The sequence below is a fragment of the Lupinus angustifolius genome, chromosome LG12 (assembly GCF_001865875.1).
Source record: "Lupinus angustifolius cultivar Tanjil chromosome LG12, LupAngTanjil_v1.0, whole genome shotgun sequence".
In the NCBI taxonomy this organism is placed as follows: domain Eukaryota; kingdom Viridiplantae; phylum Streptophyta; class Magnoliopsida; order Fabales; family Fabaceae; genus Lupinus; species Lupinus angustifolius.
Window position 1 is genome coordinate 14,659,835 of NC_032020.1, and position 26,233 is coordinate 14,686,067.

Consider the following 26,233-nt stretch of genomic DNA (forward strand, 5'->3'; position numbering starts at 1 on the left):
AAATTTGAGGTTTGAAAAATAAAAAAATATTCTTGTTTTACCCTCCATCTTCTAAATGTTATATCCTAAACAAGGTGGATTTCCTTCCTTTCCCTTCATCTCCATTCCTAATCCTTTGATTTCTCTCGTTCTCTTTCCCTCGTCACTCCCAAGGTTAGGTTAACAAGGTTAACCTCAAAATACATCTTCAGAATGTTTCCAAACTAATTGGATACCATCATCTACTTTCAATTCATCTTGAATATTTAACTTAGTTGGTTATAGGCATGTGAAGATTTATCGGTAAGTAATGCCAATAAATTTTTATTGGCAAGTAGACCATCATTTTCAAAATGCATGCATCCCAAACAGTGCAAGTAGAGCTGTTCAATATATAATATCCATGCATGTAAATTGAGTTTCTTCTTGTTCAAATAAAACATGAGTTAACAGAGCTAGAGTACAGTACATTTGAATTGTGAGCATCTATAAATGATTAAGATTGCTAAGGTGACTATTAATAAAATATTGCTATACATTTGAAATGGAACCAATATATATATATATACACACACACATATATATATATATATATATATATATATGTATGTATGTATGTATATCTATATATATAACTTGGTTATTGGCAAAAGCACTATGTGATGTTAAGGAAGCCAGCTGAATCCAGGAGTGCTGTTTTGATTTGCTCTGGATGAATATCCAGACCTTCCTTGCATTGCTGAAACAGAGCAAATTAAGGTTAGCCCTTACATGAGAAACAAATTAGAATAAACTAATAAAACTTATTTTAGCAAGCATTAAAGAATGTTCATGAGAAGCATAAAGTACAATAGCATTAACATTACTCTGTCTAATGGACATGGGCATGTTGTGGTGGTAGATGATTGTTATAAATAGGTCTAAGTCTAAAAACACATGTAATTTAGTCCTAAAGTATAAAAATTATATTAAAAAAATGTAGACTTTGGCTTAGGTGCAAAATAATCATTCATCATTCAAAAGCACCCCCTAACTTTGATATGTAATTTAGCCGTTGAACTTCAAAAAAAATGTACAGAAAATTATACGTACAGTTTTCATCCATTTTTAATGTTTTAGATAGCAAAAAAAACATTATGTAATTGAACCAATGTTCATCCTATAAATGATATTTGTTGAAAGACACACATGAAATGTATTAGTTTATTACTTCCTTTAGATTAACTTACATCTCATACAATGTTTATGTATGTTTGGACATTTTCCCTTATCAATATCATCAAACTAGGTTCAACTTAGAATTTTCACATGTAACCAATTGCCACATGTATCTCTTGTAATTAAAAATTTACCTCAGCTCGAAAAATATCCATAGCAAATCCATTGAAATAGCTTATCACACCTTGTTGAATGTCTAACCCAAGATTATCCAAAGTCCTCATAGTTGAGAGCAACAAACCAGGTTTACGGCCACAAAACATGTGAATATTTACGACTCTTCCTTCACATAGCCGAACCTCAACCTATATGTATATATAATAAAATTTTACCATCAATAGCATGGTAGCATTTAGAAAGTTGACATCAAATCATACTAAACAAATAGAAGTATATGATGTGAGCCTAGTGACTAACCAAGCCTAATGAAGGAACATAACTCATCTTAGTGGGGGATTTTGTTTTGAGTTTTCATTTATTTAATTTAAAAATAAAATTAAATCTGAATTATAAAAACCTTCTTGAATGCCACATATTAGTATTTGAGTTCAATACTGAACTCTCTACTACTGGAGAGAACCTTAGTCCATTCTCAAAATATACGGTTCATGTTGAGAAATTTTTTAATAGTGGTCTAGGACATGTTAGTAATGTTGATTATGTGATAATAAGTTAAAATAACACATTTATTTACTATCAACAGTACTAATGCATTCTATATAGTCAAAATTAAGAGTTAATTCAAAATGAATGTTCAAAACCATGTGTTGGGGACCATCCAATAACTTCTGGTTAATGTTATCTACATTAAGGCACGACAGAAAAATATGATTCTTGTTCATATATCCGAAACTAGAAATAGGAATATGAAAGTAAGGAAGCAATGGCAGATGAGTTAATAAATATAATGGACATGTTTCAGAATTTGGAGAAACAATATTACCCTTGCAGGTTGGCCGTTTGGGCTAAGCAAAGTGGTGGGGCAAAGCTGTTCTTTCATACGGCTACGAAGTGTAGGTAGAGTTGGTGACAAAGGAGAGAAAGTTGAAGCAGTTGTGAGTGAAGATCCTGAAGGTGTTGACTCCAATTCATTATGAAGGTCATTGATCTTTTTCAGAAGTTCCTTTAAATACTCAATTGCATCCCCAAGGATTGAAGACCTATCCATCTTTCAAACAACAATAACTATTAAAGTTTGAAGAGTTGATATGTAATTGGTTGCTCACTACATCACACTCCCACTTAGTGATGTTTGGGGACCATAGATATACATAACCTTACCTCATAAGTAGATAGGTTGTTTCCAAGATATGAAAATATGATCTCATAATTATTAAGTAACGACCTTACCGTTGTACCAAACCACTTATGAGAATTGAAATGTAATTACTAACTATTATTCAACTGTCTAAGTTACCTCTATGATTCAACTAACTAATATAACATGAATTAAAATTTAAGAGGAAATTATATTGAAGTGGTTAATTAAGAAACTCTTACTTTGCTAATGTTTGGAACAAGGGACCTTAGCATATAGAGTCTATCATTGAGTTTCTTCCTTCTGCGGCGTTCAGCCATCAAATTCTTAGCGGGCATTCCATTTTTCTTCTTCCCTTTCTGATCCAAGCCACTGATGTTGCTGTTAGCATTTGAGCTATTTCCACCATTCTTTCCATTCTCTTCTATCTTATTGTTATTACTCTCAGTTACATCATAATCAGAATCATAACTCAATCTTCCTGACCCATCAAAACTGCCACCTTCAGCATCATCTTCTCCTCTATTACTCATCTTTCTTTTCTTATCATAATTCACTTCCTCAAGTACCTCACAGTTTTCCAAGTTGTTGATGTTCTTATCTGTCAAGTTTTTATTCCAAAGTGCTGCTCTCTTCTGAAAAAGAGTTGGTTGTGTTGCACCAGGTTGAGGCAAAGTTTTAAGGGCTCTCAGTGTGTTAGATCTGTTCAAAACCAAAGCCTCTCTAGGACTCTCCTCAAAGGTGTGAAAACCACCAAAGTCCACACTGCTTTGTGGCATTTGGGGTATGATATTCATACACATATTTTCTAAATGAGGTTCTAAGCTCAAATAACTTGGAAGGGTACTTAATTGATTATTTGAGGTGTTGTTGGAATTGGAAGCTTGAGGCTCAAGAAACCCCACCTCATAAGTACCACTTTGATCAAAGCCATGCTCCAAAGGGTTGGTATTGAGAAGAGAAGAAAAGGTAGGTTTTGGAGGTAGAAAGTATTGCACCTGAGATGAGTTGAGATTGGTGAGAATAGAAGAAGAGAGTGAGCATGAAGAGGAGTCTAATGGATGAAACAATAGATTATCTGGGTCTGTATAGTTAGGAGAACACACTGTGTGATTTTGGTTAATATTATTTGCCATGAACCATTCTTCATTGACCTCAAACATGGGTTTAAAACCACCCAAAGAACTCAATAATTCATCCTTGTTGTTGTTGTTGCCATTGGAGTGTTGTTCTCTATCAGCTTCTACCATCCATGAAACTCTAGACATCATTTTTTTTTAGTTTATTCTAACAAAAGCTTTTGGTTTTGTTTACCTAAGGGAGAGAAGAGAAGAACAAAACAAACAAGGAAGTTGGTTGAAGTAAGAAAGTGGTAGAAGGAGTTGAAGGAAGAGAGGAAGTTGCATTTGGAAAATGGCATTTGGCTTGGCTTTATTCAACTTGATTTTTGGAATGTTGCAACAAGCAAAGCTTTCAATTCTTACACTAATAAATGTCTACAAACAAATTTGTAAAACATTCTTTAACATCAATTGTAATAGAGAAAAAACTCTTAAGTAAAAAAGTGAGACCCTCCTTTTTTTCTCTCAAAAAAGTTTGTTGTACAATGTTAGTGATACAAATAACAAGGTTGCTACACTAACCCTCTTGAACAAACTACATAATAAGATAAGCATCACATACAATAAATAAGTCACCCTTAATTTGTGCAAATTGTTTTGGTCTCATACGAGAGATGAATAAGCTCAATAACATTAATACTCTTGAGTTTAGTGAAATTACATAAATCATCCTCATTTTTTTATATATATACAAACCTCTAATTTTTATACTTTTATTACATTCATCATTACTGTATGAGAAATAAGTGTAATTTTTTAAACAAAAAATGTGACAAATGCAATTAAGTTAAACAAAATATGGTATATTGTGTACACAAGTCTAAATAATATACAAATAATGTATATTTGTTCTTTTTTGTTACAAAACGCATTACTATATCGTAATGAATCAAAAATAATAAAGAGATATTGATTCATATATTATTTGGACATATCTCTATAATATACAATGTTTTGTTTAACTAAATTGCGTTTATCATATTTTTTGTTTGAAAATTTTCACTTTTTTATCGTGCAGAGGTCAGTGTAATAAAAGTATAAAAATTAAGTAGTTTGTGTGAGTGTAAAAAAGCGAACAGTAATTTATATAATTTTACTAAAACATTTACTCTAACTATTATGTAATCATATGAGAAATTATAAACTTTTTATATGATATGTGTGAAAATATATGTATGTAGCAATATTTTATCAACAATTAATTCTCCCGTTCTAAAACTGTATACTAGGCATTTTCTTTGACAAAATATACACGGTCTTTTTTAAAATTAAAATAAACAGTATTTTATGGATTAAATATTTTTTGTTACTTCACACATAAAAAATCATTTTATGAGGAAAAACTATATAATAAGAAAAAATGAAAAATAGAAATATGATTAAATAGTGACAGTGAAGGGATGATGAGATAGTCTCAATCTCAAGTATCTCGTGAAGCCTTTCCTTGTCACCAGTTACTGCCAAATCTAAAGTATATCTATTTATAACACCTCACCTCTTCCCTCTCTCTCTCTAGTATGGGAACATTCATCCATTTCTCTCTAGGAATTACGTTTTACAATAAATAGTTGTACTTTGTATTTGGATATTTTTTAGATGCGTTCATGCGTCTATATATAAAAAATAAAATTTAACAACACATAGACATAATTTTGTTGAAGATAGTTGTCAAATTGTGTTCCACGCTGGTTTGTGTAATAATAATATAAAGTTTACTATTTTCAATGTTTTTTTGTGTATTATTTTTGCTTCAAAATAAATGTCTTTTTAATATATGAATAGTGGAAGGGCCTTACGTTTTTTTTAAAGAAATTTTGTTTTTAAGCTCCTTCTCTAACTAGTTTACAAATTTAAGGTTCCATAAAAAATGCAACTCTTGGAAGAGACTTTGGAAGTTGTTCTGCTGATTCTAACTGTGTTTCCAGGATCAAACTCATCTGTTGTCTCACTAGTTTGTATCATTGCATGTGTCAGGAGGTATCATTGATTATAAAAATATTTAATAATTACAGTTTTAATTTAAATAAAAAATTTCAATCAATGAAAATTGATGGTACAAAAAGTGGAATAACAAATTCGATGCTTCATACTAATACATCGGTAATTCGTGCCAGAAATCCAGAATTGAATGCAACAAATTGAATTTTGAAATTCAATATATGCCGCGAGTGTGTTTAGAAAAGATACTCTGCTTTATTATTTCAACAATAAGCTCGTGAATATCGGACATGTTATTTTAATTTGCATTTGTCTTGTGGGGTATGTCATCCCACATTTTTTGTATCAACTATCATCCACGATGTCTTCAACTGCTTGTCCACTGGATTACATAAAGCCCACGAGGCATTCAGCTTCATATCAAATTTCGTAGGCCCATTATTTCCAACACTAGCTCTGTAACATACACATTTTAATTCCGTACTATATATGTGATATTACCTGTGTATTATTACATGTGTTTTTTTTTCAAACAACACACAACCTTGGTTAATTGTACTTATCACATATAACCTTGGCTACTTATGTGTATTTTTCTAAAAGAAAGAGCTTGTTTGGGAGTTGGATTTTAGAGCGGAAAGAAATAAAATGGAAGGCGAAATACACTTGTGAGATGACTCTCGAACCTTCTCTTTCCATTCTTTCCCTTCAAGATCCAACTTCCAAATAAACTGTAAGTGCGGTAGAGGAATGGTGAGATAGTGATGTAACTGGATTGAAGGAGACTCAAACCAATTTTCAAATGGTTGAAAATGTGTTGAATTGATTATGGACCTCTCTTGGGGCATATGAGGTGTGTACTTGAAAATAGGACTTTGGCATTAGAATCAATATTTATAAGATACATTATATAGAGAAAAGGTGGAGAGAAACATAAGAGATGTAGGTAAGACCAACAATAAAACATACTTTCTCTTGTGCAAGGCCTTCTCTCTTATACTTATTTTGGAGGAACTCATCTTATTATGAAGGAAAGTCTACTAATGTGATGGATGATGTCATCGTCATATATTGTCTATTAGTTAGTCAAGATATACATACATTAGGGCTTATAAAAACTATTGGAATATATGATAGTTCTTAGATGTTGTCTAGAGAGTCTTCCTATAAAATACTTATTGCTCGATTCTAGATCATGTGAACTAGTGGTCAGTTTTATAGGTCGGGTTAATATGTCTGATGGACTAATAGGTATGCTGACAACTTGGGGGCGTGTGGTGGTTAACCTTGGTGAAAATTTCAGCCGGGGATGATACAATAAGTTCTTGGACAAGAGGTAGGAACATTAACCATCACCAATTTTCATTTGTATATTCAAAACTAATAATGTACCGAACCAACTCAATATTTGTTTGGATTTAGACTTGTCATTTAACTCGATAAACTTTGTATGAATCAAACAAGTTAAACTTAAGCTAAAAATTAAACTTGTTAAATAAATGAGTCGAAATTGAGTCAAATACAATACGACTTGTTAGGTTCATGAGCCGACTCGATTATATATATATATATTACTTAATATAAAAACTATGAGAACAATAACTCTGAGCCTTATAACCAATCATGGATGATTAGGATTAAAAATTACTTATTGATCACATGATAATCATATACATATATTATCTTGAACGTTCAAATAAGAATAACACTTCATATTAATTATTTTCACTTCTCACAGTGGTGCACTGTTTTCACATGAGTAACTATATATATATATATAGATAATTGATAAAATTTCACAAACTCTTAAAGAAGCAAGCTAATTCAAGCTAATGAATTATATCGAACAATTGATGAACATCAATTAAATTGGATTCAAACTTAATATAAGTCAATTCAATTTTTTTGAGGAATTGTTATCTAAGTTGAGTTATGATTCAATCTGTTTCGAACCATACCTATACGCATCAGATGTGAAAGTGGTTAGTTTAAATTTCTAGACATGATATTATGTTGTAAAAAGATCTATAAATGGACATGTAAATACTTATAGAACCAGGTAATGTGCCATTGTTTAACCAGATAAAGAAAAAGAATTAAAAAAGACAGCAGTGGGAACCAATAGTAGCTGGACACGAGTGAGATACAGTTATATAAAAGGGTCGACGACCGCACATTGCACATTATCTATTACTCTCACCCAGCTAACCCATTTCTCTTCCCTTCGCGAAACCTACCCAATCTTCCTCCTCCTTTATCTTCTTAATCAACTTCAATCACTACCAGGGTTGCTGCTGGTACCTTCGTTTTCTTTTCTGTTTTTTCTATCTTGCTACATATTATTATATATTTCTAATTTTTCCTATTTTTTATAACTGTGCTGGGTTTGATACTGCAAAAGTTGATTCTTTTAGGTTCTTGGAACTAGATTCCATCACTTCCTGTTATCATCTCTTGCTTTTTTAGTCTTGCCCACCAGGTGTTTGCTCAAATGCTTTTCTTCTCTTATGTATAAATTTATCATCTTTATTGTCCAACTCAACTTCCCACTTTCTTTCTCGCCTTTATCTTTTTCATAACATGCAAATAGCTAATTTATTCCTTTCCACGCACTTATGACTTATCCCGAGTCTATCTAGGTTTAAATTGTGTGTGTATGGTTTTAACTATTTTATTAACAATATTTTTAGTTTTCATTAGTTTGTCATGTTGATTCGATAGTCCCACATTTGAAGCTCTATACGTATGTTGTTTATCGAATATGTTTGCAGTATCTATTTTTTTTAGCATCTTAGACTTATAGCTTGTAGTTTCATTTCATAATTTTTAGTGGTTGGTGTGTCCTAAATGAAGTGATTTTTTGTCCTTTAGATTTCTATGATGTGTTTCTTGTAAGTTAATATGTTTTCTTAAAATAATTGCAGCAAGCGATTCCGAATCATGGCTAGGGTTCTGGCTCAGTCAATTAATATTCCAGGCTTGGTGTCTGGGCAAAGGAATAGTCAACACAAGGGATCTGGAAAATCTAAAAGACCGGTGAAAATGATGTCTACCTTAAGAATGCCTGGAATAAGACTGACAACTTTCTCTGGACTACATGCTTCTAATCCTTTGGATACTATGTTGAGACCTGGGCAGGATTTTCATTCTAAGGTGTTAACTGCAACTTCTTCTAGGCGAGCAAGGGCTAGCAGATGCGTACCTAAGGCCATGTTTGAGCGTTTCACCGAGAAAGCAATCAAAGTAATTATGCTTGCCCAGGAGGAAGCAAGACGGCTTGGTCACAATTTTGTTGGAACTGAACAAATTCTACTGGGTCTTATTGGTGAAGGCACTGGTATTGCCGCTAAGGTGCTGAAGTCTATGGGAATTAACCTTAAGGATGCACGTGTGGAAGTTGAAAAGATAATTGGAAGGGGTAGTGGATTTGTTGCTGTTGAGATTCCATTTACCCCTCGCGCAAAGCGTGTTTTGGAACTATCACTGGAAGAAGCTCGCCAACTTGGTAATGGTTTTCTACCCTTTATTTGTTCTTTTTAGTATCTAATTACTTAGTTACATAAAGGCATCTGCTTTACTGAAAAGTTCATTCCTTATATCCACTTGTCTAGAAGTTATTTGCTTGTCTTATGTCCAATGTATTTTACCTGAAGAGTCAACTCAGTTTTGTTGTTTTAGAGAATAGGAAAAGCACAGTCAAAGAGCAATGGATTGGGTCTAGAAGTTATTTGCTTGTCTTATGTCCAATGTATTTTACCTGAAGAGTCAACTCAGTTTTGTTGTTTTAGAGAAGAGGAAAAGCACAGTCAAAGAGCAATGGATTGGGCAAAATGCCTCAACATATAATGAGCTACAGAAAGAAAGACCATAAATAAAGTTAACCAGATGGACGGATTTAAAAAAAAAATCTCTGTTTAATATTTCTTGAGTCACCCTCCTGTCGAAACCTTCAAACTTCATTGCCTTTCATTTGGTGAGCAACCACAAGATGATGCTACTTCCTTTGAAAACATCAAACAACTTCTCCAAGCTGGTTAAATTGTCAAGATGTCTAGTAATAGAAAGTCACAGTTTTTCTCATTGCATAGTGGGATATCTACGAAATTGCATGTTCATGAATATAAAAATGGTTTCCGGGTGCATGAAGTATCCTAAACACAAGTACTTGGCAAACAATTATTTGCTTAAAATACATCCAAAATGGGTTGTGGAGTTTATCTGTGAATTTGTTTAGACTGGCTCCCCCCTCCCACCATCTATTGACCAAGGGAGGGGAATAAAAATTGTATGTAGTTGTAATATTTCGTTTGTACTTGCTGCACAATCTGAGCTTACTCCTTGAAATTTTCAGGCCACAATTATATTGGATCTGAACACTTGCTCCTAGGTCTCCTAAGAGAGGGTGAGGGAGTAGCAGCACGTGTTCTGGAAAACCTGGGTGCCGATCCAACTAATATTCGTACTCAGGCTAGTATTATGTCATAATTTAATCTTTTTTGTGTATATCTCTATCACATATAAATATGCCTTTATCTTTTGTTAAATCTTTTAATCTCCATCGATGGTACAGGTTATTCGCATGGTTGGTGAGAGTGCTGACAGTGTTCCTGCTAGTGTTGGTGGTCAAGGAAGTGGTAGCAATAAGATGCCAACTTTGGAGGAATATGGCACCAATTTGACCAAGCTAGCTGAGGAGGTAACGATGGAGTTTCTTTTTTCTTCTTCACTGATGATAGATGAGACTTCATTTTGTTTAAAGCATAATTGTGTTTCTTCTTATCCCCCTTCAGGGAAAACTGGATCCTGTTGTGGGAAGGCAGCCACAAATTGAACGTGTCACTCAAATTTTAGGTCGTCGTACCAAAAATAATCCTTGTCTTATTGGAGAACCAGGTGTTGGGAAGACAGCTATTGCTGAAGGTTTAGCCCAGCGGATTGCAAATGGCGATGTTCCTGAGACTATAGAGGGAAAGAAGGTTATTTAAATAATTTTATTTCAACAATTTGTAAAATTGATGCTTGTTCAATTCAAACGATTTTCGATTCCAATTTCACTACTATTAGCATTTTACTTCAACTTGCTGGATCCTTGTAAAGTGATTCTAAAATAATATCCCATTCTTCTATTTTTTTTTTAATTTTAGATGACTAAGAAGGGAATCATTTTTGCAACAAGACCATTAAACCTGTATCAGATCCTGCTGTCTCATTTTCAGTTATCTAATTGTGTGATGCTAGTTTCCCATTTCAGTTTAAGATTATTATTGATTAAAATTCTTTTATTTGTGGGTGTTTAACATACTTTTGAGGTGTTCAGAATAACATGAAAGCTTCGTCTTGCTTAACCATATTTGGCATATAACAGTATGGTTATGTGCCATCTCTGAGCTATTTTATTACTTAATGGCAAGCAAGTAGGCGACCACCTTCTCTAAATTATACATTTTCACTAGTTTAACTTATGCCCACTTCTAATACTGGTTTCAGCACATCACATGATTTTTCCCATCATATAATTTCTCATTTGATATGTTTTTATTCAGAGTGATTAGTTACCCCATGACGCCTCCTCTATCCTATACTAATTGTGTGCCTTGTGTTCTGCATGGTTTAGGTTATAACCCTTGATATGGGTTTGCTTGTAGCTGGAACTAAATATCGTGGAGAGTTTGAGGAGAGATTGAAGAAACTAATGGAGGAAATCAAGCAAAATGATGATATAATACTTTTTATTGATGAAGTGCACACTCTAATTGGAGCAGGAGCAGCCGAAGGGGCAATTGATGCTGCAAACATATTAAAACCAGCTCTTGCCAGAGGTGAACTGCAGGTAATATTATCCCTTGAGATGTCCAAAATGGATATTCTGCCTTTTTGCTATGACCGTGAAAACAACTTGTGTGGCGAAAAATTGGGTGTTTGCGTCACTCTTGAACTTTGTCATAAAAAAGGATAAAAGTAATTGCTCTTTTGTGTTCTAGTCATATGCTTAGATTGCCTTAGCAATTCCATACTTTACAAAAGGAACATCTGATATTTTTTCTGGTTCAATGTTTGTGAAAAGCTAAAAAATGTGATATTTAATAGGCCTGATATGGTGAGCTATCAATTAATTCTGGTGAATTTTTTATGAAAAATAATGTTGTCACTTCCAACATCTTCAACCTTGGTGGGGTCAAGAACAGAAAACAGAATAATCACTGTAGACCAGTTGTGAATGTGAAGACATCTAATTATGGCACACTAAACTCACCTACATGCGCATCTTGTAAATTGATAGATTTGGTTAGATAAGTTATGTTATAATTGTTCTAAAATATGTCTTCTTAAAAATTTATCCAGTGTATAGGAGCTACAACACTGGATGAATACAGGAAACACATTGAAAAAGATCCAGCTTTAGAGAGACGATTCCAGCCAGTTAAAGTGCCAGAACCAACTGTGGATGAAAGCATACAGATACTGAGAGGACTTAGAGAACGCTATGAGCTTCATCATAAACTCCGCTATACTGATGATGCTCTTGTTGCTGCTGCCCAGCTGTCATACCAATATATTAGGTTTGTCATAATTCATTTTTCTGCAACATCTCTGTTCAACTATGCTGGAAAAGACGAGGCTTTTGTTTTCTTTTATCATTGTTACACGTTTAAACTGGACTGAATTCATTTCGTGTATATCTTCTGGAATTTAGCATGTGTAATCCTCTTTGAATCGTTTTATGATACTTATTTTGGAACTCTAATATGGCCTTCTGATATCAATATATGATATCCTGTTTTTTCTTCTCCCGTATGTCTTAAAAATTCTCTAGCTTAATAGTAATGCTTTCTCTTACAGTGATCGATTTTTGCCAGACAAAGCTATAGATTTGATTGATGAAGCCGGTTCCCGAGTCCGGCTTCAACATGCACAGGTATATTGTTTGTTTACCCTTCCTTCAACTGGCAGTTAATCTATTCTATATTACTGAGAGCTAATTGGGCTATATTTATGCATTTCCAGTTACCTGAAGATGCCAGAGTGCTGGACAAGGAGGTCAGGCAGATTGTGAAGGAGAAAGGAGAAGCTGTTCGCAACCAAGACTTTGAAAAGGTAATGTTATTTTACTTAAAATTTAACTTGTAAAGCTTTATAACTACAGCAAATAGTTTGAGAACACCACACCACTTTGGTCCAATGGGATATTTTACTGCTGTTGAAAAGTAACGTTTTACCTTCAGCGATACAGAGGACTCGTTGCCCCCAAAGTTGTATAGTGACTGCTGTTTCTAATTTGTTGAGTTGAATGAACAATGTAGTGTTTTGTTTTTTGCTGAATTGTACCAAATATATCTCCAATTCATTAATATTTCTGGTCATCAGTTAGCAAGTTGACGATTCTTGAATTTTTGATAGGCTGGAGAACTACGAGATAAAGAAATGGATCTTAAGGCACAGATCTCAGCACTGGTAGAGAAGGGCAAGGAGATGAGCAAGGCAGAGAGCGAGGCAGGAGATGAAGGTCCAGTTGTGACAGAAGTTGACATACAACATATTGTCGCCTCCTGGACTGGTATTCCTGTTGATAAAGTCTCAGCAGATGAATCTGACCGCCTCCTCAAGATGGAAGAGACTTTACATAAGCGAATCATTGGTCAGGATGAAGCAGTTAAAGCCATTAGCCGGGCTATTCGCCGAGCCCGAGTTGGATTGAAGAACCCTAATCGTCCAATTGCCAGTTTCATCTTTTCTGGACCTACTGGGGTGGGAAAGTCTGAGTTGGCCAAATCTTTGGCTTCATACTACTTTGGCTCTGAAGAAGCCATGATTCGGCTTGACATGAGTGAATTTATGGAAAGGCACACAGTCTCCAAACTCATTGGTTCTCCTCCTGGATATGTTGGTTACACTGAGGGTGGTCAACTGACTGAGGCAGTTCGGCGTCGTCCCTACACTGTTGTACTCTTTGATGAGATTGAAAAAGCCCATCCTGATGTATTCAACATGATGCTTCAGATCCTGGAAGATGGAAGGCTAACAGACAGTAAGGGAAGAACTGTGGACTTCAAGAACACACTTCTTATAATGACATCAAATGTTGGAAGTAGTGTTATCGAGAAGGGTGGTCGTAAAATAGGTTTTGACCTTGATTATGATGAGAAGGATAGCAGCTATAACAGAATCAAGAGTTTGGTGACTGAGGAGCTAAAACAATACTTCAGACCAGAGTTTTTGAATAGATTGGATGAAATGATTGTTTTCAGGCAACTAACAAAATTGGAGGTGAAAGAGATAGCTGACATAATGCTGAAGGAGGTGTTTGAGAGACTGAAGACCAAAGAGATTGAGCTTTCAGTGACAGAGAGATTCAGGGAAAGAGTGGTTGATGAAGGTTATAATCCTAGTTATGGGGCTAGGCCTCTAAGAAGAGCCATAATGCGGCTATTGGAGGACAGCATGGCTGAAAAGATGCTTGCTAGAGAGATTAAAGAGGGTGACTCAGTTATAGTGGATGCTGATTCTGATGGCAATGTGATTGTGCTTAACGGTAGCAGTGGTGCACCAGATTCACTGCCAGAGGCTCTTTCTGTCTAACATGTTTGTTTTTTGCTATGTTTGGACATAAAGCTTTTAATCATTTATTAGTCCCAAGCATGTGGTTGCCCATATAGCTAACAAAGCAAGTAGATAAATGGTGGCGAGAATGATAAAGGGGGCTGTCTTTCTCATACATTGGATAGCGTGAATCAATGAACAATTGCAATGAAAGCAGGTTGGTTTGAAGTTCAATACTGTTAGACCAATGTAATGTTATTCATGGCCATGACATACTTTAATAATTGTTATGGTTTGAGTTTACCTCAAGATCACAATACATCTAAATGCATATAGTTGTCAAATAATGACGTGTTCTTGCAAGGTGACATGCCTCTGCGTTGGGGGACTTGACTAAATTCTCAAATGCAGGTTTTTGATTGAAATTGATGCATTCTCCCAATGGAAAGGGTGAGTTTTTTTTGCAGCACTCCTTTCATTTATCATTTCCCCAGAGAAATTTTGTATCTTTCTGTAACAGGTTTCCATAAACTGTTTTAAGAGCACTTTGCTGCGAAATAAAAAATGGGATGGTTCCAATCGTTGAAATAGAATAAGCACGATTGTAATTGTACAGAATTAGGCCAGATTCACAGAATAGTGGACATCACCCAACAAACCGAATTTTCGGTCTGAAAATGACTTCATTTATGCCAATTCAGATGTTACAAGTTGCTACACTGACAATATACATATTAACATACCGGGACATCACTTCATTTACAGAATTTATGGCTTACGATCTTCATCCGAATCAGAATCAACAATGTCAACCCAGACTAAGATTTATATTGAACTCTACTCCTGGTAGCATATCCACCATTCGGTTTCATAATGTGCATATATCTATAATTTTAGATTTTAAATTATGTTTTGAACGGTGGATATACTGCCACATATAGTATTCACTGTTAACCTGAGTCTAAATTAACTAACACTACTTAATCAGAAAACACTAAATTGGCTTGTCAGAAAATTTCAGGGAGAGGCCTTCCTGCCAAGGATGACTTGAATAAGACAAGTGATCTTTCAGGCTATGAGAAAGGGGCTTCATGAGAGGCACCTGCTTTCAAGTGAATTTTTTGGCATTCGTCTGTATTGTCAAAATATTCTAGATAGACTCGAGCACAAATTTTACTCTTACCCAACTCCAAAACAATAAGTGAACAGAGGGATATGGTAATTCGAAGTCCATTCTCTATGCTTGGTAAATTTTATGTCTAGCAACGTGGCTGAATTTATTATAGTAGTAAAGTAATGTAGAAGTGGTTAGGAAGACTTTGGACATTGGAGTGAAGTCTATATTCTGCTTTTGGATACTTGCAAAGAAGAGCAAAGACTTGCCTTTTCCCTTTCTTCACTCTAGCTTTCTAACTCCCTTTTCACGCTAGCCATAAAATACACAAAGTGGAGAAAAAGCTCATCCACTCTTACTATTTAAGCAGAGGAATTATGAGCATCATGCTTCAACACTACATTAAATTGAATTAATGATGATACATCTAGAACTCAACACATTATTTACTTATAAAATTAAACTATATTAATTAAAAGAATGAGGAAAGTTCAGTCTCATGAGGGTGATTACAGTCCACTATGTTTCTTTTGCAATGTAAAGATTGCTATTCCTTTTTGTAAGAGCCAAGAAAGCATGGTGTGCAGAAAGAAAAATGCAATTAGAAATGAATGAACAAAAAAAGAGTTCCTACAATCAGGACAAAGCTTCAGATATGATGGAGAGTTCATGATTATCAACTGCTAATAGTGCAGGCTGATCAATCTCCTTCCGTGATGCTTCCCAAAGTTGTTGTTCTATGCCCAGCTTCCTCAACTCCAATAAGCCTCGCGCAACTATAACAAAGCAGAGTGCACAGGCTTAGAAGTTCATTAAAAAATGCAGTTCAGTGCACAAGACTCCCACCCAGTGAGATCCGAGGAGTGTAAACGTATGCAACTTTACTCTCATAGGTGAAGAGGAATAGAAGTTCACTCATATAAAAATTAGCATCCTATTCTCACATCTAGCGAAAAATACAAGAGTGCATGCCTGACTTTGTAGATGCCATGTATGCACTCCTTTATTTTCTGCCCTTAGGCACACAATACCAAAAGTAGGTACAGAAACAATTTAGAGACAGAAGAACAAATCCCTCTATATTTTCAGGACTGTTCAATTGTGAATTGATAACTTATTTACTATCTTCAGAACCACAAAAGGAAATGATGAGAATGCCTAGAGCTTACCATCAATGGCATCATGTGAAGTTGGTGACTGCCCACTGCGGCTAATCCAGAATCGAAGACGCTCTTCAGCAATATCCACTTCCACACCATAGGTTAAAGCCCTTCTCCAAAAATAAGTTAGCCATGCCTGCAAATTTATAAAAGGCTATGGTTAATGAACTTCGTTTTGCAGATTTATCTCAGATTGTAGTATCCAACTTAGACAACCTGTTCCTTCTTTACATCTAAACGCTAGACAAATGCCAATGTGCTATAACATCACACGGTGATAGTTACTACAATTTTGCAAAACTTGGGCAAAAAATATAGTCGCTAAATGTCAGAATCTTCAAAGAACAAGGAACTAACCTCTTTGAAAACAACGTCGTCGGCTTCCTCGTCATTTAATTCTGGAGGAAACAAAGAACAGAAATTCAACAAAGAATCATAAGGTCATCATCTAAACACATTTTCATCTTTGGATGAAGAATGCTAAATGCAGTGCAGCCACATTTATGTAATATATTAGCAAAAATATACATTCTATAGGTTTGTATCCTCACAAGCTTAACATAGCTAAATCACATCAAGAAAAATGCTGACAATTTATTTCTTACCTAATGCTTCAACAAATTTGGGATCACCGGGATATTTGGAATCTGAAAAGAAATGAACTGAAATGTAAACACTATTGCAAAAATCATGTTCTGCCAAACAGACTTCAATAGATGTCAACTTCAAATGAATGAATTGTGTGTATCCAAATTGAAGATGACATGGATGATGAATTGATATACCTAAATATTGGAGTCTGTACTGGGCTAATGCAACCACAACAGCATCCTCAACCTACAAAATCAAAACTTTTCATAAGTCAAGGAGAAAAGAAAAGCATATTAAAACACCCAAAACTCAAAGGTAAAAAAAAGGAATTAAATTTTCAACCAATCAAAACATTGTACAAAACATAGTTTGGTTTCTTCACATACCCAAATTAAAATATGTTCCAGTGTTTCTAAAATGTCCAAGAGGAAAACATGTATTAAGTAACTGAACATACAATTCATAAACTTCAATAATATTAATGGAGAACCTTTAGTGAAGCAAGCTCCCTCAAACCCATCTCTACTGAAAGCATGCTTTCAATGCTTCCTTCCCCAGCGAGATCACTCAAATCGCGAATAGGATTGCTCCTATCTGGATTGTCAGCATCTGATAAATACCTTTTAGTTAGTATTCACTATTATAGCATTTAAGAGTGAAAAGCAGCCAGCTAAAATTTGGAAGAGGATCTAGAGAAGACCACTGTTCCATTAACCAACATACTCACTTTTGTCCCAAGGTTTCTCCCTAGCTTTCTGTCCAGCAGAGATAACAACTTCGAAAGGAAGAGGAGCTAGAGAAGACCAATATCCATGTTTGGATGGTGCTGTATCTGGACATAAGCCTAGAAAGCATAGAAGAAATATGTCACAAGAATTATAAGTACTCATATCATAATAGGCTAGAGAAATCATGGAAAATAAACTTCCTCCTGTTTTCTATTTTCTGTAGACAATTGAAAGTAGAAAGTAGAAACTAGAAAACAATAGCTTTTTCTAACCATGTTTTACAGCAAGACCCCAGTAACGAGCAAGCCAACATCTTTTCAAAACAAGTTCCTCCTAAAAGAAAGCCATGAAAATGGATTCAGATGGATAGGAAAATAGATACATGCTAATTCTCATTTTAAGGGGAAAACACAAACCATTTCTTCTTGTGTCAAAATCATTCTCTGTGTCATTGTGCGGAGAGCTTTTGCCTCAGACTCAGCTTCTTGCTGCTGTTCTATAGCTGCTGCAGCAGCATCTTTTAGGTTCTGATAAAATACAAAGAAGACAACTATAACGTAGACAAAAGCAAAATATATTACAGTTATAAGAAAAAATGCATCCTTTTTCTTAAAAACTACCTGAAGTTCAACACGTAGGGCTATCAATTCCTCATCTCTCCCATCCTGCGATTGTTTTGCAGCCTTGAGAGCAGCCTGTGACAAAAGCAATGATCACTACAAGAACTGAACACTATTCCAAATAATCAGCATTGATGAGCTTGTTTCTCAAAACCCACAATTTAAGAAGAAAACTGTAACTGGCCAGAGAGATTAAGGTAGAAAAATATCAAAGATTACATAACCAGCTACATAGAGGATGAGCCTAACAGAATCGTAAAGTTGGTTGTTGGTTTGTCTTGTGACATATAGGTTATGGGTAAAAATCTTAGAAACAGTCTATTAGCTCATAATAATAATACTGCGTGCATCTACCTTCTCCAAACTCAACCAGCTACATAACTATCTGATTTATGCTTCTTTAAACAAATGTAAACATGTGTGCTTCTCCGTAATGCACGAAACCTTATTTTTACACAAACTTAGAAGTTCATATGGTTGTTTATCAAGCAAGGGTGAACACAACCCATCGTCCATTCTTGTGGCTTACCTCTCTTTGACGCAAAGCAGCTTCCTTCCTGAAAAAAAATACCATGAAAATTGTACTTTATAAAATAATAGCTTTAAAACTAAGCATCAGAAAAAGGTTCAATCCAGAGTATAAAAGAATTTAAAGCAAGTTTACCTGCTCATCAATTTATCTTCCAGGGTTACACGGTCTCCAAGAGAAGCAATCTGCCAAAGATCAATCAAGGACAACCATATCAGCAAACTCAACATCTAGAAATACAACTAAGGTAAATAGAAGCTTATGTTGTTAAATATTAAGAAGCTTTTAGTTCATATAATTACAAAATGTTGCATATAAAAGCCTAGTAATTCAAAATCTGATATAAAAATGGTACAAAAACTACTTTTTATCAGGTTTCCATGTTTAGTTAATGTCTAGAAAATTCACCCGTTTCTCAAGTTCCCTCTCTCTAGCCTCTGCTTCCTCGAGTCTTTTCTCCGCATCTATTAGCTGTAAATATAATCATGCTATATTTTCAGTGTTACATAACAAGATCATAAAATCAAGTTTCTTTGGGTGTGAAAGGGCACACCTTGTCTAATATGATCTCATTATCTTCGTGTAGCACATCAAGCTGCAATATCAATTTATCAATATCAATGAATCAACTTCAAAACTAGTCTTCAATGATTACAATACAAAATTCTAAGTAAACTAATCTTAAAAGAATCAGACAGTACATAATTTTCTCATATAACTTATGCATGGTGTAACAGGTTACACTTAAAAGAAGACTTTAATTTGTAATAATAAATTTGAAAATTAATCAACCGCATGGAACCTGATATCATGTAAATAAAAATTTATTAATACTAATATTTTTAATAGAAAAAAATGTATATAGGGGTAATATAAAGATTTCTTTTACAATTTTATTATATTATTCATCATTCATATTTAATTATTATTTAATTTTAAATATAAGTAAAACAAATGAGTAATTAATATAAAGTGCATGAATATTCCACTGTTTTTTTAATACAACAAATATGGCCATGGATCTTTGGTATTTCATATTTGTCCATTTTTACAACTATCATGATTTGTTTAAGAGTTTAACACTTACCTCTTATCTATTATTCCATTTGTTCATTACTAATAAATATCAATCTACCTAACTAAATAATTAGTTTCCTCCATTAATCTTAAGAGTTAAGGACAGTCAACAATCATAATTTGTTTTATGAGAGAGACATGAGTTTCACGTAAATACTATACTTCATCAAGGAGTGCAGAAGCTTCATGCTGACCTCCTGTGTCCTTCAAGTTAAGTTGCCTTATATCTGATGAAAACCTGAAATTAATAACAAGTGATTAAAATTCAAAGAAGCATGAGTTACAATTTACAGATATTACCAACGTACGTGGCCAATAATATAGTTACTGTTGGGTTGAGCTAGAAGCATCACAAGGCATAAAACTTAGTTGAGATACAAAACCAAAAGAGATTAAGAAATAAAAAGATGGTACCAGTCTCTTCTTGGTATAGCCACTTGAGTTGGAAGTGTGAATTTGTTGGGTGGCAGTAAAACAGATCGTACATTAGGCCTAGAGGTTGAAAATGAAGGGGTGGCACTAACAGAAGCATTGTTTTCTTCATCTGTGTGAGAGGCAATGAGGTGAGGAAGATGGTGTTTGGCTATGTTGCGGTGGTTGGAAAGAGACTGAACCGGAGTGTGGTTTCTTGTCCGGTTCATAATTGTATGTGAGTAATGTGGAGAGGATTCAGTTTCATAGATTTTGTTGAGAAATGAGAGAGAGACTCAAAGGAATCATGGATTAGTCAACCGTCTCTTACAGAACCTTGCTTGGAGAAGGGGTAACCGGCAACTTTTTGAAGAAACATTTTTTTAATTAATTTCACTTGGCTGGTGAAGGTGATGACAGTGCAATAATTTTATCATTTACTTATAAATGTAATCACGTTTTTATCCTTTGGTTTATTAAAGGATTTTGAAGTTGAACTTAGTGTTGAAAATTCTCAATTATATTGCCACCTTGAAAATTATTGATGTTTCCTAGATTTGGAAAATATTAATTACTGAGTATTTAAATGATCAAATGAAATACTGATTATCCCATTTTAAAATATAACATTTTTTAATAATAAAATGATTAAATACAAATATCAATCTTTTATATACATAAATTACCAATATATTTCCAAAGACATGGCAACATCCATTTTATATAATTTTAATTATTTATTATTCAAAATTTAATATTTAGCTATTCCATTTTTGTATGTGACCTCAATTAAGATTATCATAGGAATTTGAGCTTTATTCATGAGGCCCACCCATAAATATTGGGCAAATAGAGCATGAAAAGTTACCCATTAGCCCAAAATGTAAATTTTGCTAGCATGCTTTTCTAACGGGCAATACCGAGGTAATCATATTATTAGTATTACATTTTGAATTTCTATTGAAGTTTAAGACTATATAATATTAAATTTTTTAAACTATAATACTTTTATATCTAATTTTAAAAATGTGATAATGATATAAGATTATTTTTCAAACTTTGTTTACTTTTTTATGCATTTTCTATTTAATTTTAATTATATAGCAGTTGACCTACAAGCTTGTCTTAAACATATTTGGGATAAATAGAGCATAATATTTCATGCCTTTTTCAATTATAGACATATTCATGTACTTTTGTCTATCTTAATTTAGATGAAAATTGCATAGACAACAAGTTGCCTAAAGTGTTTTAATTATTTCAAAGGATTCTCCTCTATAAGGTTTGGTTAAGAAATTTTTAGCTGGAATTAAATTCAAATTCAGTCCAAAATAACCCGTATTACATTTGGGCTGATCATAACTAGTTTAATATTTATATATTATCAATGTAAAAATTTTTACATTGACAATACATTATTTATCATTGATTTATATTACTTTTGTTTGATAATCAATGATGATTAACATATGTATGGTAGATAATGTACTGATAATATAAAAACATTTACACTATTAGTGTATACATATTAAATCCTAACTTTTTTGCTAGCTCAATACCCAATCCATAGTCGGGACTTGGCATGATCACAGGCTACATACTCACCTGATTTGGCTCCATCATAATTGAATAAAAATATGGTTAGGTTTCATCAGATTTAGGGTCAAGTTTGAGCTCAAAAATTAAATTCGGACATTATTTAGGACTGAGTAATGGATAGACATGACATAGTCTGACCAGTCTTTTGGTCATTCATTCATCATATTTGTATGTGTGTCTATTCAACTAAGTTAAGAGTAAAAACATCTATTTGGCCTAAAATATCATTTATTCTCTAATTTTTATATATATATATATATGATTAACAAAATATATATATGTTTATTATTTCATATGTCAAATTATACCTTCATAATAATAATAAATATTGGCTTAGTGGTAGCGACTCGATGAAATCTGTGACTACAAGTCTCTCAGATCATGGGTTCAACTCGCAGGAGGCTCCCTTTAGGGGGTAAAATTCTCAAAGGATATTTAAACTTGTAGATAATATATTCTGTACATTAATGGCTCCTGGGTTGTATGGGGTGTTACTGAATGTAAGAGTAGAAGAGCCTACTGTACACACTTCCACGTAATGGCCGTGATATAGAACAACATTCCTGCCTGCACACAAATTCAGATTCATTTATCCTATATGCAATCATCAATGGCCACTATAATTAAACAGTAAACACTTTGAAACCCATCGTTTAAGTTACATTCCCTTGTGGCTTGCTCAATAACTTCGACAACATATCAGTAGTGATGCATGCAAAAGGCTGTATATTATAAAAATAATAAAAGTTCAAAGCTAGTACAAAGTATAACTTCATAAAAAAATATTGTCATTTCAGTAACTATTGTGGTGAAGCTCAGTGGTGTCATTCTTAGTAGTTTAGCTGTGCGGTTGTACCTCATAATGGGACAGACGTTCATATCGTACACAGGAGAGATAGAGGTGTAGGAGGCAAATTTACATCATACGTGTACATTGACTGAAATATTATAGTTTTCGTGCACCTTCTAAATTAATTACTAAACTAGTATAATTTTAGAAAATCGACAGTGTAGTTGGCAATTTATAGGAAACTCGGCAATGAAACTTTCATATTTACAAATCACCATTAATGTTGCCTACTTTTATACATGTATTTATATTTAATCATTAAATAATACATTTATATTTATTTAAATGTTTTTTCTCTCCTCTCACCCTCCTTCTCCTCCAACTATTTTCATTTCTATTCCCTCATTGATCACCATACATAATAATATACTACCTGTTTCATTCATCACTAATGCTTTTGGTAAAAATAATAATTTTTTATTTTACTTCCTTCAAACAATAACATAACTTTTTGTTTCGTTAGTTTGAGGATGACTTGGTCTACTCATTAATGAATTTAGGCATTGCATTGAAGACTAAAAGAGTAGAGTGTGTAGGGTCAATGACCCCAAAGGTGAGAAGGGAGGGTGAATATATTGCATAGTTGCACCTGTAAATGCACAACACTCAGAAATAAAGTTCAAGTATGATGTCGTTTCCTAAATCAGAATTTTGATTCTTACAACAAAGATTTGGCATATTATTAAGTAATATATTATTATGTACGATGATGAATGAATGAATAGAAATGAAAATAGCTTAAGGATAGGTAGAGGAAGAAGAAGCATATAAATGTATTATTCAATTATTAAATATAGATACATATAGGGGTGTAAAAATTCGGTTAGGTTCGGTTTTTGGTACATTTTAGTGACCGAACCGATCAAAAACATATGGTTCGGTGTCGCTCAATTAACCACAACTTTAACTATAAGAACCGAATCGAACCGAACCGCTCTTGAATGGTTCGGTTCGGTTCCACGGTTTTTACATTTACTTTTTATAAAAAAATATTTCATCAATTGAAAATCAAAATGTGTTACAAGATATATTGTTTATCATAAAAGGATAAACATTACTACTATTATTATAGAAAATTATGAATCATATATAATAATACACTTCATGATTAGTAACATATATATATCAATTAGTAAAATATATAATAGTTACATTTATAACCTTACATTTCATAATTAGTAACACATGTAACAATACATGTATAACAATATATGATATATGTTGGTTTCAAACTCAATATCACAAAAGTTGGAAAATATGTTCCAAATCATAAGACATTAGGAAACAATTTAGTAACTAATAATATATATAATACTAACTTAATAACAATTTAGTAACATATGTAACACTACAATTCACAAAAAAATTGATAATTTAAGCTAGAAAATTGGTTGAAGAATTTAAACAATAATAAAATATTATTTCTTAATCCCTAGTATATATTTCTTTACTATGCGGTTCGGTTCGGTTCTAACAGTTCCTAAATTTCTAAAACCATAAACTGAACCGAACATAAACAGTTCTTTAAAAAAATAACCGAACCAAACCGTGAAACCGAACCGAACCACATTTTGCGGTTTGGTTTGGTTAGGTTCCATCGGTTTCGCGGTTTAAACCGGAACCGCTTACACCCCTAGATACATGTATGAAAGTCGACAAATGGAAAGACGAGTTTGGTGGATGCAGGAAAAAAATATGAAACTCGGCAACCCTATTGCCGAGTTATCTATAAATCGTCAATTCTATTACCAATTTCCTTAAAGCTACACTAGTTTGGTAATTAATTTAAAATGTACACTAAGACTATAATATTTCAGTCAAGGTGCACCTATGATGTAAATTTATCGGTGTAGGAACCACGATCTTCTATCCCTACGACTTATTGTCCAAATGTTCCAAGCTAATCATATTTTACCAAATAACATAAAAATGTTATTTTATGTTTTTTTATTTTTCATTTTAAGTATGTGTCAATTTTTCATTGGATTATGAACAAAAAAGTAGGATAGCTAATCTCATTCGAAGCTGTAGAATAAATGGGGATCAACTGTTTCACATTTTATGTCTTAGTCTAATGAAAATTTGTTATATATTTAAAAAAATAAATAAAAAAACATTTTTATGATATTTGGTAAGATATGATTGGTTTGAGACACGAAGATAAAAGATCGTGGTTTAGTGTAGAACACATTATGATTTATGACCCCATATGCAATCTATTTTTGTCACAAGTTGGAACTACTATACTAAATACTATACCTTTTTAAACATATCAATTTAGCAGCCAAATGTAACTTGAATTTTCTTGACATTGTGCAAATGAAGTTTAAGCCTTTCTTTGATTGGGGTAATTTTGAGTGGAAAGAAGATGAGAAGAGAGAATAGAAAGATAGCTTTCTTGTTTGGTTGAAGAGAAGAAGAGGGAAGAGAGAAGAAATTATGGTGGGTCCCACCATAATTTTCTTCTCATCACATTAGAAGAGAAAGTGAGCAAGGAGAGTTTGAATTTAGTAAATGACAATTTTGTCCTCATTTTAAAAAAATTATAATAATGCATAAAATTGAAAAAACACTTAAATTTCAATATGTTTCTAAAAAAATAGTATTTAATGTGTAGCTATTGTTTTAATTAAATTTTAAAAATGTGTATTTATTAATTTTAGTAATAAAATTGTTTTTAAATTATAATTTAGTGTTAAAGTTAATTATAGTCTATACAATAAATATTACTTTTCTCTTCTCTTTCTCTCATATCAAAGAATTATCAAAATCTACTCTCTTTCTCATCACTTTATTTTTTTCTCTTCCTCTTCCTTTTTATCTTCTCTCATTCTGTTTTCTTCCCTCAACCAAATAGAGCATAAGACTATGTATAACAACATGTATGAGTAGTGTATTACCTCAAACCTATCCTATTTTAGCATTTTGAGATATGAACACGTGTAAATTTTTATTGCATCTACTATGCACGAGACTTTGGATACTCAAAAAATTCATGAATACTAAAGAAATCAGAAAATATTCAACACATTGTAAATAACTTGTAGAATTGTGCTCATATTTTCTATAATAATATGTATTATTTTACACAATCGAAATAAGAAAAAAATGATAATAATTTTTAAACATAATTAAAGTACAAGAATATAACTTTAAATTGAAGACCCGTTACGTTACAAGACCCGTTACGTTACACGTATTACTTGCACATTTTCCTTGTATAGCTATATCTCTATATAAGTATATATAGTCAACTAAAGAAACTAGTAAATTTCATTAATATTGTACAATTAATATAATTTAGCATATCAATTAAATTTTAGTCCATTAATATAATTTAGCATATTAATTAAATTTTAGTCCATTAATGTTATTGCATCAGTATAAAATTATATATAGTTTTGTCAATGTTACATAAACCTTGCTAGTAAATTGATTGCAACCATTATATCCGGCTTAATGTAATCAGTAATATATACAAAATGATTCAAATACAATAAGA

General features: G+C 33.1%; 3 protein-coding genes across 3 annotated transcripts; 1 reads left to right on the forward strand and 2 right to left on the reverse strand.

Annotated features, from left to right (window-relative positions):
- On the reverse strand, positions 609–3,841 carry LOC109362254 (transcription factor ICE1-like). The gene is made up of 4 exons (XM_019607919.1): positions 2,698–3,841; positions 2,141–2,365; positions 1,332–1,502; positions 609–718 (listed from the first exon to the last, which is right to left on the reverse strand). The coding sequence occupies exons 1-4, from the start codon at positions 3,724–3,726 to the stop codon at positions 635–637; spliced, it is 1,509 nt and encodes a 502-aa protein (XP_019463464.1). The 5' UTR covers positions 3,727–3,841; the 3' UTR covers positions 609–634.
- On the forward strand, positions 7,689–14,394 carry LOC109362252 (chaperone protein ClpC, chloroplastic-like). Its single transcript, XM_019607914.1, has 10 exons — positions 7,689–7,811; positions 8,439–9,019; positions 9,866–9,981; positions 10,085–10,210; positions 10,305–10,490; positions 11,129–11,344; positions 11,857–12,074; positions 12,355–12,430; positions 12,520–12,609; positions 12,913–14,394. The coding sequence occupies exons 2-10, from the start codon at positions 8,455–8,457 to the stop codon at positions 14,089–14,091; spliced, it is 2,772 nt and encodes a 923-aa protein (XP_019463459.1). The 5' UTR covers positions 7,689–7,811; positions 8,439–8,454; the 3' UTR covers positions 14,092–14,394.
- Positions 15,391–20,636, reverse strand: LOC109361785 (coiled-coil domain-containing protein SCD2-like). Its single transcript, XM_019607324.1, has 16 exons — positions 20,286–20,636; positions 20,034–20,109; positions 19,348–19,389; positions 19,203–19,265; positions 18,930–18,979; positions 18,795–18,822; positions 18,266–18,340; positions 18,062–18,172; positions 17,918–17,978; positions 17,645–17,761; positions 17,408–17,526; positions 17,112–17,163; positions 16,932–16,973; positions 16,684–16,724; positions 16,336–16,462; positions 15,391–15,942 (listed from the first exon to the last, which is right to left on the reverse strand). Exons 1-16 carry the CDS (start codon positions 20,510–20,512, stop codon positions 15,803–15,805), a joined length of 1,371 nt encoding a protein of 456 aa, XP_019462869.1. The 5' UTR covers positions 20,513–20,636; the 3' UTR covers positions 15,391–15,802.